The following is a 14,965-nucleotide window of genomic DNA, read 5'->3' as shown; positions in this document are numbered from 1 at the left end:
GAGGACAAGTTACAATCCTCTCAAGTAAAGAGTAACTAGAAACAGTTGCCGCCACACTGGAATTAAGTGCTTCAGAATTAGGCCAGAATACAAGTGTTAAATTTTTCAACTCATTCCCTTTGGGCCAATCCCTCCCCTCTTGGAAGAACACCAATGATGCTCGAAGTAGGGTGGGATTGGAGTACAAAAATTGCTTCTTATTACATTAGGAGCAGATAATTTCTATGCTTTTCATTTGAAAGCACATATGAAAAGATTATTAATTCATTTCATTGAAAATTTTTATAATAGATAGTAATCAAAATCTGAACCACAATAAAATCTTTTATTGTTTCATAGTATTAGTAGAACCTCAAACTTCTTTAAAATTTAACAATTGAGTTATTTTTCTTTTTGATTATGAAATCTCAAAAACTTGATTTCTAACCTCATTCTGAAGCAGATGAATCCAACGTGGTGACGGCTATTTTTAATTATTCCTTACTTCAGGAGGGTCTGACATGTCGTGATGTTACACTCCGTATTTTGGAAATTTTTCAGAATTGCTGTATTTTGCACCACAATAGACTTTTCCTTCTTACATAATGAGCACATTAATAAAACATAAATCTCATAGTTTTGTTTGGACATATTTCTCAAAATATGTTGCAGGTACATGCACTTAATTTTAATGTTCAAAATGATAGATACAATTTTATTAATTTATGATTGAATTTCTGATGCAGTTTATCATTACTGATAATTAAATCTTTTTTTTATAGCGATTATAGCTTTACTTTTGGTCTATTAATATTGGTATTTCTTTTACCTTGTAGGTAAATATAGAGTGGTCAACATTCAACAGCAGAAATAAAGAAGTGAACACATCAAACTAGCTAATAATATAATAATGTCTACCCTAGAGAGACAACTTTGATTGTAACTATGATAATACATTCTAAACGTGTTAACAATTCTTTTATTCGATTGTTTTTTCAAGTAGGTAAAAGACTAAAAAGTTTCACTTCTTTTTTTGTCAACAGACAACTGAATGTAAAAATACTCAAAGGTGTAGAACCTTTAGAAAGGTTAGTAGATAGGCAACCTTCATTCGCCATCAAAATCGCGTTTATTATCTTATGAAGCTTGTACAGAGCATTATCGTACAATACAAATACATTTTATGAGTTTTAATGTTAATTTATGACGACCTGCAAAAAATATCTGCATTTTAAACAGATCAAGGGGGTGAACCTACTGTATAGAATCTTAATACTGTGATGTTACAGTCTTCAGCTGAGCACCCGCAGAAAAGATGGCGTACGATGACAGCTGTCAAAGATGGCTGACAACAGCTGATAGTCGTAACGCCAGAGTATGAATGAAAAAAATATACATGGGATTCTGTTGCCAAACGAAAGTTGCCTATCTATTGTATTAAGACATCTTTTTTAGGCTAAAACATTTTATAAACGTTAGCAGAATTTTAAAATTAATAATAATAATACGTAATAGGGTAATGGAGGCGGATTATTAGAAACAAATATGAACATTTTTACAAAATAGGTACAAAAAACAAGTAACAAAAAAAAAGATGATAAAAAAAATGTATGAAAAACCGAGGTACCAAGCTGTTTCATAACAACATCTTCTAGATAAGCATAAATACAATATATGCATAACAAGAAACATTTGGCCCTTATTTGTTTAAATTGTTTTATTTTTGTGATTTCTGCTCAAAAATTGCCTTCATGTCTTTTATACAGTACGATGGAGGAGATTTCTCTTTTCTAGAAAAAAAAAAACGGAATACCCACCATTAGGTTATGTTTTGTAAGTCATGTAGAACAAGCGCACATGCAGGATTATTATAAATAAAAAATCAAACCCTTGGCCATTGAATTGTCGAAATCAACATATATGTATTGTGATTTCCACGATGTTGGATTGCGATTTTTATGTTATTACTTATAGGTATTACTTTTTCAAGAGCAGTATCAACTGCAGGGATTGAAAGAGAATATAACAGAAAAGAAGAAAACAATTTGTCATGTTTGTGCGGAATGCTCGTCATTAAATTGATTGTTGGCGAAATAAGAGTAAATGATTTAGAGGTTAGAAAGACATTGTCATTGAACAATTGATTTCTGCGCATGCCCATAAACATCAGCGCATGCGCTCAAAAGACTAATTTCATTTCCTCCCGACTAAAATACGGCTGAAAAGAGGCCATTTCTTCCTTATTTCATAGCATGCAAAACGAACTTTCCACGCTAACATGACAAAAAACAATTTTCGATGGGAAAGTCAAATATGGCTGCAGAATTACACCAGCAAATTGAAATTTCGACAAATTCTAACCTCAATACCAAGCAGGCCAAATTAGCATCTTTACGATTTTGAAGTTATCTTATTATACGATGTTCACATTATCGGGCTGTCTTTATCTAATTTAAGTTTCAGATTCTTTATAAAAAATTAGACTGCATATGCGCATGAAACTGCTGTTGTAATTATTTATACCACCAACGTGCACTTTAAGGTAATTAAGGATTATTCTAAGGATCCACTCGTTAAAAAAAAAAACAAAAAAAAAAATTACCTGGGACTGCTACTTTCCAAACTAATCCTTCTCGTTCTTTCGCTGTCCGTGTCCCTCTCTCTCGTTTCGTACGTATGACGTCTCCTTTCGTTCCTGTTACTGTTGTCCTCTCTCAACTTGTTCCTAATAATCTCCTGACCAAAATCATTGATCTTATTATCACATTCTCTTGGGTTACTTCTTGCGTCAAAATTTTTTCGTATAATCCCTGGTGATCGAAAATCAGCAGCCCTTTTAGATACGAACTTATCGCTCGATGATTCATCCCTGTTCACGTCTCCAACTTCATCACCAACTGATTTTTTTCTAAATCCTGTCCCTCCAAAGGCGTTCCTAGAGCCTGTTGTGTCATGTCCCTTGTTACTGTCCTTAACAGGCTCATTGTTTGACTGTCCCACGGGATGATACTTCCTTTCAAAGGTGTTTTGAATTTTCTTCTCGTTATGTTCTTGTGGTTCGACCGAAGAAATATTTCTTTCTGTGTCAATTGGCGTGAAAGTGCGACCTCGGCTGTTTTGTAAATTTTTTACGTCTTTGTCCCCCTTTTGGGTCCAATTAATGTCACCCTTTGTACTCTTGTTCAAATCGTTTTTCTTCGAAAGGATTTTAGGCTTTTCTGATGAATTGTGGTTATTGATCTGAGATTCGAAAATTGCAGTTTTTAATTTAATACTTTCTATCACGTCACCGCCACTTTTTGACTTGTCTTTGTCACTTGATTTGCTATAAGCTCCGTTATTTTTGTTTTGGGGAAGCTCCTCAAAAACTTCTTCATCATTAATTTTTCCTTCCACATCTGCTGTTTTAATTTCCTCGCCTGCGTCGATCTTTTCTTCTTCACCTTCCTTGCCTTTGACACCTTTCTGCTTCATTCGGGACAGAAGTACTTCCTTGTTTTCCTTGAAGGATTCAGATCTGTACTTTTCGTGTAGGAATTTCCTTCGTTCTTCCTTGTACTTTTCAATTCGTTCTCTGTTGAGTTTTTGGTCTGTTAGGGGTAGGAGACTGTGAGAACAGTGAATATCCAGATCAATTTCGAGTGGAACTGGTTTGGGAGGATTTAATGTCTTCGGTAAATCATTCACTTTGTAGGAGAGGCTTTCGTCCAGGGATTTCCTCCGAGTCAATGACTGGTCACCAAACTCCCTGCTAAATTCATCTTCATCTAGTGATCGCGTTTTGGCAGAATTTCGTAAATGCTTAGCCCTCAAACAGGGCGGTAAGCAACTTCTGTCGTAATAAACACGTCTTTCCTCTCCCAATGAAGAACTGCTACCAAATAGACTATCCAGTTGAACCTTTTCCCGACTCTTATCTGGATTTCTTTCAGGTTTTGGACTTGGAAGACTTAGAGACGGCCTTTGTCCCCTATTACCTCCAAATAGGGGAGGTTTGTAGTCGACCAGATCCGATTCTTTGGCTTCAAATTTATCTGTTAATGATTTCACGTTAACGCCTACTTGTGTTTGATTGTTGCTTTTGATTTCCGGATTGTCTTTGGAAGAGTCGTCTATCGTTAAGGCACTGTCGCATGTTTGTGAAGGCACGGTTTCGACGTTCTTCTCAATATTGATCCTATCAGATTCTAAAGAATCGAAAGACACCGGACTAGCAGCTGATTTGGGTTGCTTATCTTCATTAACGTCTGTAGAGATGTCACATTCAATCTCTTTTTCGACTATACTTTGACTTTCAGTTGAAAGCTTATCACATACTTCTGGTTCCAGACTGAAGTCAGGACGCACATTCTGTAGATTTGAATTTTTATTGTTAATTTGCTCTTTTGATTCCGGGCTCATGTCTAAAAGTGCGTTCACTTCGTGCACAGATCTGCGAAAGTATTTGACCTGCTGGTAAATGTTGTTCTCGTCATCTATCGTTTCCTCTTCCGATGTACAAGATTTCCTTTTATCCGTTGTTGCATTTCGTAAAGCCTCTGTTGGGGTATTCGGACTGAATTCAATGAGATTTATACTTTTAGGTCTGTCGTCATTCAGATCTAATCGAAGACCTTCTCTGAGATTTTGTATCTCCTCCTTTAGGCTGAGGCAATTGCCAATTCCATCACCCACTAGTTTTATTTCTCTCAAATCCCGATCCTCGAAGGGACTGATGACGTTGTCAGTTAACTTAAGATATTCGGGATTGTAAAATCGTGCTTCCAACAAGTTTTCGGGCTTATCATCGATTATCAGACTTTCTTGACTAGAATCGTCGCGCGTTTTGGACTCTGGATCGCTGACAGCTGTATCTGACTCCGAATGGTTCGTGTCTTGCAACGAGCTTACAATCGGACTGAGCCTGCTGGGACTTCCGGGAAAGTTTAGGGACGAATGACTAGTATTCAGAAGCTCCGTCGATGTCTGGACTACTTCACTAAGAGAAGATGCCGTTGGACTCAACACCAACGTGCTCTCATTTTCATAGAAGGAATTGTCCGTTATAGTTAGTTCGTTATTAGTTCCCATTGATGCTTTCATTGAGTCACTGTTCCCTTTTATTGTGGAAGCTTCTTCACTGCAGCTCCTGCTGTCCCTGTCCATTGACGGATCACTTTTCCACAATTTTGTATCTGACTCGATTATTGCGGATGTCATATCGGTCGCTTTGTTGAAATCTGTGGCGCCTGCACTCTTGGGCCGATTTTTTTCAGGACCAATAACGTCTAATGTGTCGTTCAATACAAAATTGGGTTGAGTGGCCTGTTGCAATGGTAATGATGCTGCTACCGTGGGAACAACAGCTTGTTCGGGATTGAGAACGTCCACGTTCTCGTAATCCCCAGTTGAGTTCGGACTCTTTGGCGTTCTCACAGGGGATTTGTATGTGATACTGATCGTGGTGAGTATGTTTTCGTAGACGGGACTACTAGATTTTCGATCGACATTTTCATAGACGGGCGGTTTACTGTCGGAACCCTTGTTGAGATTCTGATACATCTTCTGGTACGGGACGTCTTCGGGGGTTTGAAGAGGACTTACGTTTGCACTCGAATCATTCAATCGTTTGTACTTAGGTGACTGCGGACTTGCGAACGAGCTGCTTTGGTTCGAAACGTTGGCCGATAGAAATTTTAAATGACTTTCAATGTTCGACTCGGTTAATGATTTTGGTATCGATGGAGGTTTGTTGGTCGTGGTTTTCTCGAGGTTGAGAGATTGACGTTTGAACTCAACCTCCGAATTACGGGGCGACTTATTCTTAGGCTGGTAGGATTCGAAGACGTCCGCTGTTTTTTGAATTTCGTCTGGTTGCTGGTGGATGACAGCAGTTGTTGAAAAGATGTAATTGTTTTCAGGGGTGTTGCAGTCGATATACTGAATGTCTGACAGCTGGTCTTCGAGGCGGGTGCGCTTCCGCGATATCGAGTCGGGGGAGAGAACGACGCGAGGTTGTTTTTTCGGCGAGGGGTTGTTCGATGACGTCGAATAGTCGTCCGTACGAGGCCGCGTAAGGTAACGACGAAAGGCCTTCGAAAAATTGAAATGTTATTTAAATTTTTTTTTTGTAAAATTAATTCTTACTACTTGCAAGCCTCTATTTTAGTAACACATGCACTTATGAATTCCTCTTCAAGGCCAGAACCTATGTTCTCTTCCAAAAATTTGGAAAAAGTTGGTATGCGAACAAGCAATAGTTTGTTTTCGAGTTTTTAACGAATTTCTAAGTTCTCGATCCGAAATTCCACTCACGTTTTCGTTTATCACTCAAAACAGTTTTCAATCTTCGAACATTTAAAATTTGGCATTTTCCAAATCCAACTTGCACTAAATAATAGGGTACATGACCATTTTTTAAATTTTGGGTATAGGTTAATTTTTTTAACAGAAAAATATTAAAGATTCAACCTGCTGAGTTACCGTCATAAACAGTCAGATGAATGTCATCTTCTAAGTGATGTCAAAAACGTAATAAAATGTATGCGATTTCAGTGTGATTTATGATGACAAAGACGTAAGAGATTTGATGCAAATGAACTAAAAGAAATATGTAGCAGATTAATCAGAAGAATATTTTGTTTAAAATTGAAATTGAAGCTGGAGAGTGTGCATGTTTTCTGGAATGAATGAAACATTCAAATGTGACAAAACACTCTTTGAATGTTCTGGTTTATTTGAACCACTTACTTAATTCAAAATCGAAAACGTGACACAAAACATACACAGAGATTGTCTTGGCGGGTGAAATAAAATGTGATAACATGACAATCGCAATTTTGATAACAACCAATTAAATTGACATGCCATATTGTTCACTTTTTTTTATTTTTTGTGTCATTACAATATGTATAATGTAGCGAGCACGAGTGTGTTTGTGTGCGATCGGGTATACGTGTGCGTAAACGCCTTATCGATTCGCCGACTAGTCGCGGGCGCCTTTCTTCATTGCGCCGTATTTGTAAATGTGTGTATCGAACAGTTCAAATAAAAAATAAACTAACTGGATGTTTCCATACGGTTCCAGAAAGTAAACAAAAGAGTATTTAAAGGAAGAGACGGTCGCCGAGAGAGGAAGAAATAAGTTGACCGTCGTAGAACAATTCTTAACCAAAGTTTAATAATAATTTAATAGTGTTTTTAAGTTCTTTAATAATTAGTGTAAATAAATAGTTTTTGTCGTTATCAGTCTTAGAAGTTAACTTTGTTAAACCCCACGAACATTACAATAATAAAGCAAGTAACCCTTCAAGATTGTCTTTACAAACTCGTTAACTTTTATTTCACAGTCTTATCAAATGTAGAATCCAATAAGTCTCCTTCAATCATATAACCAAGTTTTGTGCTGTCATGTCTCATGTACCCTATTATTAAAATAAATAAATATGAAATTCCAAAACGGTTACATCTTCAAACAACAACTTTTTGATCACAATTTTGATACTTCAAAACGAATCAGTTGTTGTTTATTTGCTTCGTAAACACATTTAATTTATTTATCAACAGAATTAATAACAACAGATTAGTCCTTAGTACTATCATAATCTGGTCTTGATTATTGAAAGTCCAGTTTTATTCATAATCAATTACTTTCTTGTTTTCTAGAAATTTTGTGAAGATAAACAAGTTATAAACGATGAACGATAAGAACAATTGGATTTTTAGTGTTTAAAATTTGACTGTTACATTTATTATCTATAAAACGCTATAAAAATGAATAAATGAAAATGACTTACCACATCCTTTTGATTTCTAGGAGAACTGACCAAACTTTCGTCTTCTGAAAAAATCCTCATTTCTGACTCTTCAAGTTCAAAATTCAATTGGATTTCACTCAAGTCTAAAAGCGAACCCTCGGAATTATTTTGCGAATTTTGCAACGTGTCAAAGTATGAATCGTGCGAGACAGATCTGAAAAATCAAAATGACAAAAAAAAAAATAAATTAATGGTTTACGTAGGGGACGGGACGGTTTTATTTTACCTGTTATGACCCGGGGGTTTGTTGAGGTTGTGCAGGGGTGCCAAAATGTCTTCAGTACTGGCAGGCTCGGAATGCCCGGAAGTCAGACTTTCAGCCGATTTCACAGGTCGCAGTTTCCGTTTCATTTCAGTTAAATCGGATTCTGTAACAGCCTTTTCCTAAAAAAAAAAAGATAAACGAATATTGTTTAAAAAAAATATAGACCTTTGAAGTCGTCTTTGTAATTTACTGTAATGACTTTTACCTTTCGCATTTATTAATTTATTTTTAAGGCCATTGCAAATATTCCACGTATAAAAACATCTACTCTGCACTACCATTAGCACAATGGAATGCTTCATTCAACAAGAGAACAACAAAGAAAAGACAACATTTCTTATTAGCCGCGTCTTGCAAGAAAGCGAGCTCTTTCTTTATATTTACCGTCATTATTATGTTTCCGGGAGTGGATGCCTTTCTTGCTTTTGACAAGCTCCCTTGAGAGTTGTTTCTCGTTCTGGTAAAGAAAGACCTCCAACCCAGCGGTGACCTCTTGGAGAACCCTCGTTTTCTGCTTCCTGCAAAAACAATGACAAGAACTTAGTGATAGTAACCACGGACGGATTCTGTCCTGATTCGGATCAGTTGCAGTTGCTCGTTAGCGTTTTGCTAGGAGAAGTGACAAGCTTCTTCAGAGGTTTTTCCATGTACGATACTGAATGTTACCAAATCAGGACAGTATCAGTTCACCTACTGGCCGCGAAAGCCTTTATTAAATTTTACAGAAGAAAAAAAAATTAAAAAAAAATTTCATTGTACAATTGTATGGAACTCCTCTTCTATCCCAAAATTAAATATTCCTGATCAGTTTTTAGAAAACATCATTTCTTTATTTACCTGATGGTAATTCGATGATGGTGTGGTATTTCTTTGGTAGATTCCTGGGCCCTCCCCCCACCTCTATGTATCCACTCTCGTCCGATTTGCTCAACAGGTGTTTGCTTCGGGCTTCTTCCAACGTGATGAGTTTCGTTGGCGTGGATATGGCCAAGCTCTTGGGACGCAGGCGCTTGGGCGACATCGACGATTCAACGTCGAGGTTCGACTGTGCGAGGGTCGGAAGATGGTCGCAAAAGATGAGGTCGGTGTAACAAATTAGGAACTCGGTTACGACGGCCTGGAAGCGAAGAATCTCGCATAAGAAGACTGACTCATTGCGAAACAATGAAGACGATAGCTGCTGTCTTGTTTTGTAAATATTTCGCAGGAAAAAAAAAGAGAGAAAGAAAAAATCGCGATTCATCATAATGTGCATAATGGGTAAAAACAAGTGAGGTGACGAACAAAAATTATTTTCTCGGCTTTGATCATGATACGGATCAATTAGATACAGATATAAACAGAAAAGAAGTAAAAGTATACTTAGAAGATAAAACCAGAAGAAAGAAGATTGGCTTCGGTTATTTGTCGGCCTGTCTGTTTGTCGTAGCCCTTCAATCAATTTATATATTGCGGTTCATTCATTTTCACAATTCCTTTACATGACATCTCCAATTCAAGTTGACTAGTACGTTATATTTGAAATCCTAACTAATATTTTAAATACGAATGTCAGTTAGTTGGTTGTGACCTTTTCACGCCTTGACTACTCAACCGATCATCATGAAATTTTGTACACACATTGCTAGAGGAACAGAAAAGGACATAGAGTACTTTTTATCTTGAAGGATAGAAAGAAATCTGTTTTATAACTCATTTCAAAAGATTGGAAATGTGACCTTGAGCAAAACAGCGCAAAAAAATGAATAAAAATACAGAAATAGTTTAAATTTTGCCAGGGCGCAACCAAATAAAGGGAAGTGGCACATCTCTAACCGTTTGAAATGAGTTGTATGTGGTCGTCCGGCAAGTCAATTCCGCCTCCCGTTTCCAATAATTAAACCAACGACGTACAACAAACAAACTCAGGTAATATAAGCCAAACGTGCCCAGATCGCAACGTTATTATTAGATGCAACGCATCGACATTATTCAATCATCGAGTAATTATCCTAAATCGACTTACGTAGACCTAGTATCAGTAGCCAAGCAACCTTCGACGGTCAATACCGATTGATCGTCAGATCTGCCACTTGACGACTTTATATTTCATGAATAACTGTTGTTTATATAATATCGAGTTACGATAGCATGTCGTCATCTACTAATATTTGCTGCTAACTGATAGACATATTTAAATGTTAGACATGGCCCTTAGTTCTTGATCAATTAGATCAATGCTGTCTCTCATATATGTAAAAGGCGTAAAAACAAATTACTAAGAACGGATTAAGTTGTTGATCAGTAATTTATCTTCCTCGACTTCATCAGCAGGAAATTTTACGACTAGCATAATAGCATCTTATCTATAAATGTATAAAAGAAAGTCGTGTTAGAAAATACTACAAATGGCGTGGTGTGCGCCATCTGTAGTACGATGCTACATTTGAGGATTACATATGCTCCAACAAGGTCCATTTAAAAATATGGATATCTACTTGTTGAAACGAATCCCGGCGTAGCTCACCTCAACGTGATAGGCACGTTCCCATAATCGAACAAAATAATTCGAAGTGGTCTGTATTCTGTCGAAACTGCCAGACGCGGATCGCGATTTCGATCTTTTTGGATCTCATCAGCGCGTCGCAGGCAGCTCCGACAGAACACAGACCAACCTTTACCTGCTGTCTTAACAGCGCGTTTTAGAAAATACTACAAATGGCGTGGTGTGCGCCATCTGTAGTACGATGCTACATTTGAGGAGCTGCCTGCGACGCGCTGATGAGATCCAAAAAGATCGAAATCGCGATCCGCGTCTGGCAGTTTCGACAGAATACAAACCACTTCGAATTATTTTGTTTAAAAGACGTGTTAGTTACACTATTTATAACACAAGAACGGCTGAACCGATTGGGCTGAAAATTGGTGGGGAGGTACGTTAGAACTAGGAGACGGACATAGGATACTTTTTTTATCCCGTTCTCATGGAATTTGACGTAAAACGTGGTATAACAAAACGCAACTGACAGCAAAACGAAAAATTTATCAGTCAAAACATCAGTCTAGCCGTTCATTTGTTACTCTGTTTTGGGGGGGGGGAGTGGTGAAGAGGAGTTGCAATGTTTTAATGGAACATATATTATTTGTGATCAGATTTACTTGAAACTTGATCTTAATGGTCTCTTATTTAATTTCTGAAAGACCTATCTTAACATTTTAAAAAATTCAACCTCTAAAGGGGGGTGGGGGGTAAAAAGGTGTTGCAATTTTTGTTTGGGACATACTTTATTTGTGGTTGAATTTACTTGAAACTTGGTATATATGCTGTTTGACATTATTAATCAAGTGAAAACAGGTTGCAACGTTTCCATGGGGTATATTTTATTTGTACTCGGAATTTCTCGAAGGTTTCTCATTGTTGAAATTTGGCAATTTTTAAAAACCAACCCTTAGGATGAAATGTTGTTGCTACGTTTGTATTTAAAATCTAAAATGGCGAAATTACGTAAAATTGAAAAGTTGTAAGGGTGAATTGGGAGTTAAAAGGTTTTATGGAGAAACAATATTAATTTCTGCGAGCGAAGCCGCGGGGAAAAAGTAGTATTAATATAATTGTGAGTTTTAACGTCACTGGTGAACTATTGTAATATCATACTATACAAAATGAACTGTATCGGAGGTATTAGTCGTGATATTGCAGCCTCAAAGTTCGCGAAAGACGCGGCAACCATATCCGGAAGCCACGAACATAACATCAAAGTAAGTACCAAAACCGCGAAAGGTTTAAATAGAAAAAAAAGTAATAATAAATTGATAAAATGGGTGATACTTGAAAATAAAATGGAATGTTGGAAGAAAAACGTGGCGAGACGGAGACGAAGAAATAAAAGAAACAAATACCTATTTATAAATCGTGATAGTCAGATTAGTTACGCATCACTTGGAGCTTACTTCTTTTTAAAAAGAATTTTTGCATTTCATTAATTCAATGAGGTCGCCTGGCAAATATTAGATACGAATAACTGTTTCCCAGAAAAGCGTGCATTTCGCGAGTTTCAACCAGTCATGTCCTAGTAGTCGAAAAGAAGTTAACTGGAGTACGTACCTAGCAGCAGTGACAACCGCATAATGAAATCAAAGAAACCTGGTTACTTAACAATATTACGGACGCATTTGTTTCGTTATGATGAGAATTGACGTCATCGAAAAACAGCAAGTCGGTTATCTAACAAAAATAGACCGATTCTATTCAAAAACGTCGTTTCTTCGGTCCAGTTTGTCTCGCACCGGAAGAATCGAAGACATCGACGCATTATAATTACTTTCGATTAATAGAAATTAATATCAAAAGAGCTATGATATGTATTACGAAAATAAACAAAAAATAAACGCCAGTTCTGGTATGAAGTTCTATACAAAACTATAATTTCTCTGTTATATATTTGCAACGTTCGATTCAGATGATGTTAATGCAAACTGTAATGGATTTTTTTTCGATTTTCGCAATAGCTTACTGGATGTTTTGCCTCCATTGGGGGATTTAAGAAGGGACAGGACTGGGGGCTTTTGACTTCCACCAAGAAGAACTCATCATCATCATAAGGTTATCAGTCCTAAGACTGGTTGGACACGTACCTCCACTCTTTCCTATCCTGAGCTAATCTTCGCATTTCCGTAAAACTAGAACAGCCCACATCCTTAACTATTTGCGAACAGTAATCTAATCTAGGTCTACCTGTACCCCTTCAAACTTCCGTTTCTGCCTCTAATATGTCTCTGACTAGACCTTCATGCCTGAGAAAGTGCCCTAACAACCTATCTCGCCTATTTCTTATTGACTTCCATAGAGTCCTCTGTTCTCCTATTCTTTCCAATACCTCTTCATTTCTAACCTTTTCTACCCACGATATCCTCATCATTCGCCTATAACACCACATTTCGAAGGCTTCTAACCTTTCCTTTCCGCCGCTCCCACTGTTCATGTTTCGCACCTGTACAACGCCGTGCTCCAAACATACACCTTTAACAACCTTTTTCGAATTTCTAAATTAACGGTTCGCGAGCATAGAAGTGACTTCTTTTTATTAAAGGCGACACGACCCTGCGCTATCCTCTGCTTTATATCCCTACTACTCCTTCCGTCCTGACTTATCTGACTTCCTATGTATCTAAAATCAGCCACTTCTTCTAATTTTTCGTCTCCTATCTTTATATTCGCTCTTTCCCTGCTTTTTCTTCCCTTGCATACCAGTATTTTAGTTTTACTTTTATTTATTGTAGATGAAAAATAAAAGTTTCACAAAATTTTAAAAAAAACCACAGTTAGTTTAATAAATAAATTGATTTCTTAAACGTAACAAGGGGCATTACCAAAAAATTAAGTAGTAACTCCATGAAGGGTAAAATTGACGCTGATTGGATGGGTTGATCACCTTCGGGAAAATAGTTTCAATTTAATCTTTTAGATTATAAAAAGTATCACCTGCATTTTATTTTGTTGTCAGTGCAAGTGTTTTCCGTGCATACTGCAGTCTTGGAAGAGATACGGGAATTTTTTTTGTGTTACCACAACGAATTGCAAATGGTCCGCGTGAACCAGTTTCAAAATTCTAGCCAATTTCAAACAGAAGTCACCATAATCTGTACTAAGTGTTATGAAGATAAAACAGACGCTTGTTACAGTAGTTTGATAGCAGATTTCAGAACTTGAAAGTACAAAACAAAACTTACAAATTTTCGTTATTAATCGTTTCACAATCAATTTGGCTGAAATAATCAGTTATCCTATTCAATCAGTTGGAACTGACTAAACTGCAAAATCATTCTGCACTAAAAAGCCTTTTTTGCAGAAAGGTTATCTTCTTCAAAGTCACAAACTTCTTCAGAAGAAGTTGGAAATAATTTTTTGAAATTGTTACCAAACGAAGGCTGTTATTTTTTTGCAATAACTGCCCTGACCTTTTTAATTCTTAAGTAGTTTTATTCGATTATGGTAACGTGCCTATCACGTTGAGGTTACCTACGCCGATATTCGTTTCAGCAAGTCGATATCCATATATTTAAATAGACCTTGTTGGAGCATACGTAATCCTAAAATGTAGCATCGTACTACAGATGGCGTTCACCGCGCCATTTGTGGTACTTTCTAAAACGCGCTGTTAAGGCAGCAGGTAAAAGTTGGTATGTGTTCTGTCGGAGCTGCCTGCGATGCGCTGATGAGATCCAAAAAGATCGAAATCGCGATCCGCGTCTGGCAGGTTCGACAGAATACAGAAATACAGACCACTTCGAATTATTTTATTCGATTATGGTAACGTGCCTATCACGTTGAGGTTAACTACACCGGGAATCGTTTCAGCAAGTAGATATCCATATATTTAAATGGACCTTGCTGAAGCATACGTATTTCTTTCCAGTTTATAAGGGTTCTGTGAATACCCGGATAAAATGTAAACTGGTCCTGTTGTCACCAACTTAGACACTATTTAAAATTACAAATTCGAATTTAAATTAAAAATATTTCAGTACACAAAAAAGTGAAAAACTTAGGACTTCAACATAACTTTTAGGACAAAGACAAATTTTTTTTGTAGAGTTGCGTAATCAGTGAACCGCCAGTGACTTTTAAATCGTTAATTTCATCCATTTGTTAAAAAGGTTAGCCAGGCTCCACACCTACATCGATGAATATAAAATTCTTGATACTTTTTTGTTAAAGACGTTGTTTGATGTGAATGTGACACACGTTTTTACGAAATAAGGTATTATGTATATGAATACTTGCCTACCAAAAACGTTTCCTCATTTTTTATAGCAAGTAGATACATGAAGCGGTTTTAATAGGAAGCTGTGGAAGCCGCAGCTCCACGACACCATATCGTTCTGATCTCAGCCTCCAATTTATTATTCATTATTGTATTACGTAACAATTGACGACTGCAGCGAT

At 36.9% G+C, this 14,965-nt stretch overlaps 1 protein-coding gene across 2 annotated transcripts in view; it reads right to left on the bottom strand.

Annotated features, from left to right (window-relative positions):
• Nucleotides 1-311: 311 nt before the first annotated feature.
• LOC108743063 (GTPase-activating protein CdGAPr) overlaps nucleotides 312-14,965 on the bottom strand; it is a 123,888-nt gene continuing 109,234 nt past the window's right edge. For both annotated transcript variants that reach the window (XM_018478479.1, XM_018478478.1), the window contains 6 exons: nucleotides 8,878-9,157; nucleotides 8,425-8,558; nucleotides 8,002-8,159; nucleotides 7,755-7,929; nucleotides 2,582-6,051; nucleotides 312-1,769 (listed from right to left, as the gene is read on the bottom strand). In XM_018478479.1, the coding sequence (XP_018333981.1) occupies nucleotides 1,697-1,769; nucleotides 2,582-6,051; nucleotides 7,755-7,929; nucleotides 8,002-8,159; nucleotides 8,425-8,558; nucleotides 8,878-9,157 (4,290 nt within the window). In that variant the 3' untranslated portion in view covers nucleotides 312-1,696. The remainder of the gene's footprint in view (nucleotides 1,770-2,581; nucleotides 6,052-7,754; nucleotides 7,930-8,001; nucleotides 8,160-8,424; nucleotides 8,559-8,877; nucleotides 9,158-14,965) is intronic.

Source organism: Agrilus planipennis, unplaced genomic scaffold (assembly GCF_000699045.2).
Source record: "Agrilus planipennis isolate EAB-ADULT unplaced genomic scaffold, Apla_2.0 scaffold118, whole genome shotgun sequence".
NCBI classification, from domain to species: domain Eukaryota; kingdom Metazoa; phylum Arthropoda; class Insecta; order Coleoptera; family Buprestidae; genus Agrilus; species Agrilus planipennis.
The sequence above is the reverse complement of the archived record's forward strand: the minus strand, read 5'-3'. Positions and strand labels throughout refer to the sequence as shown.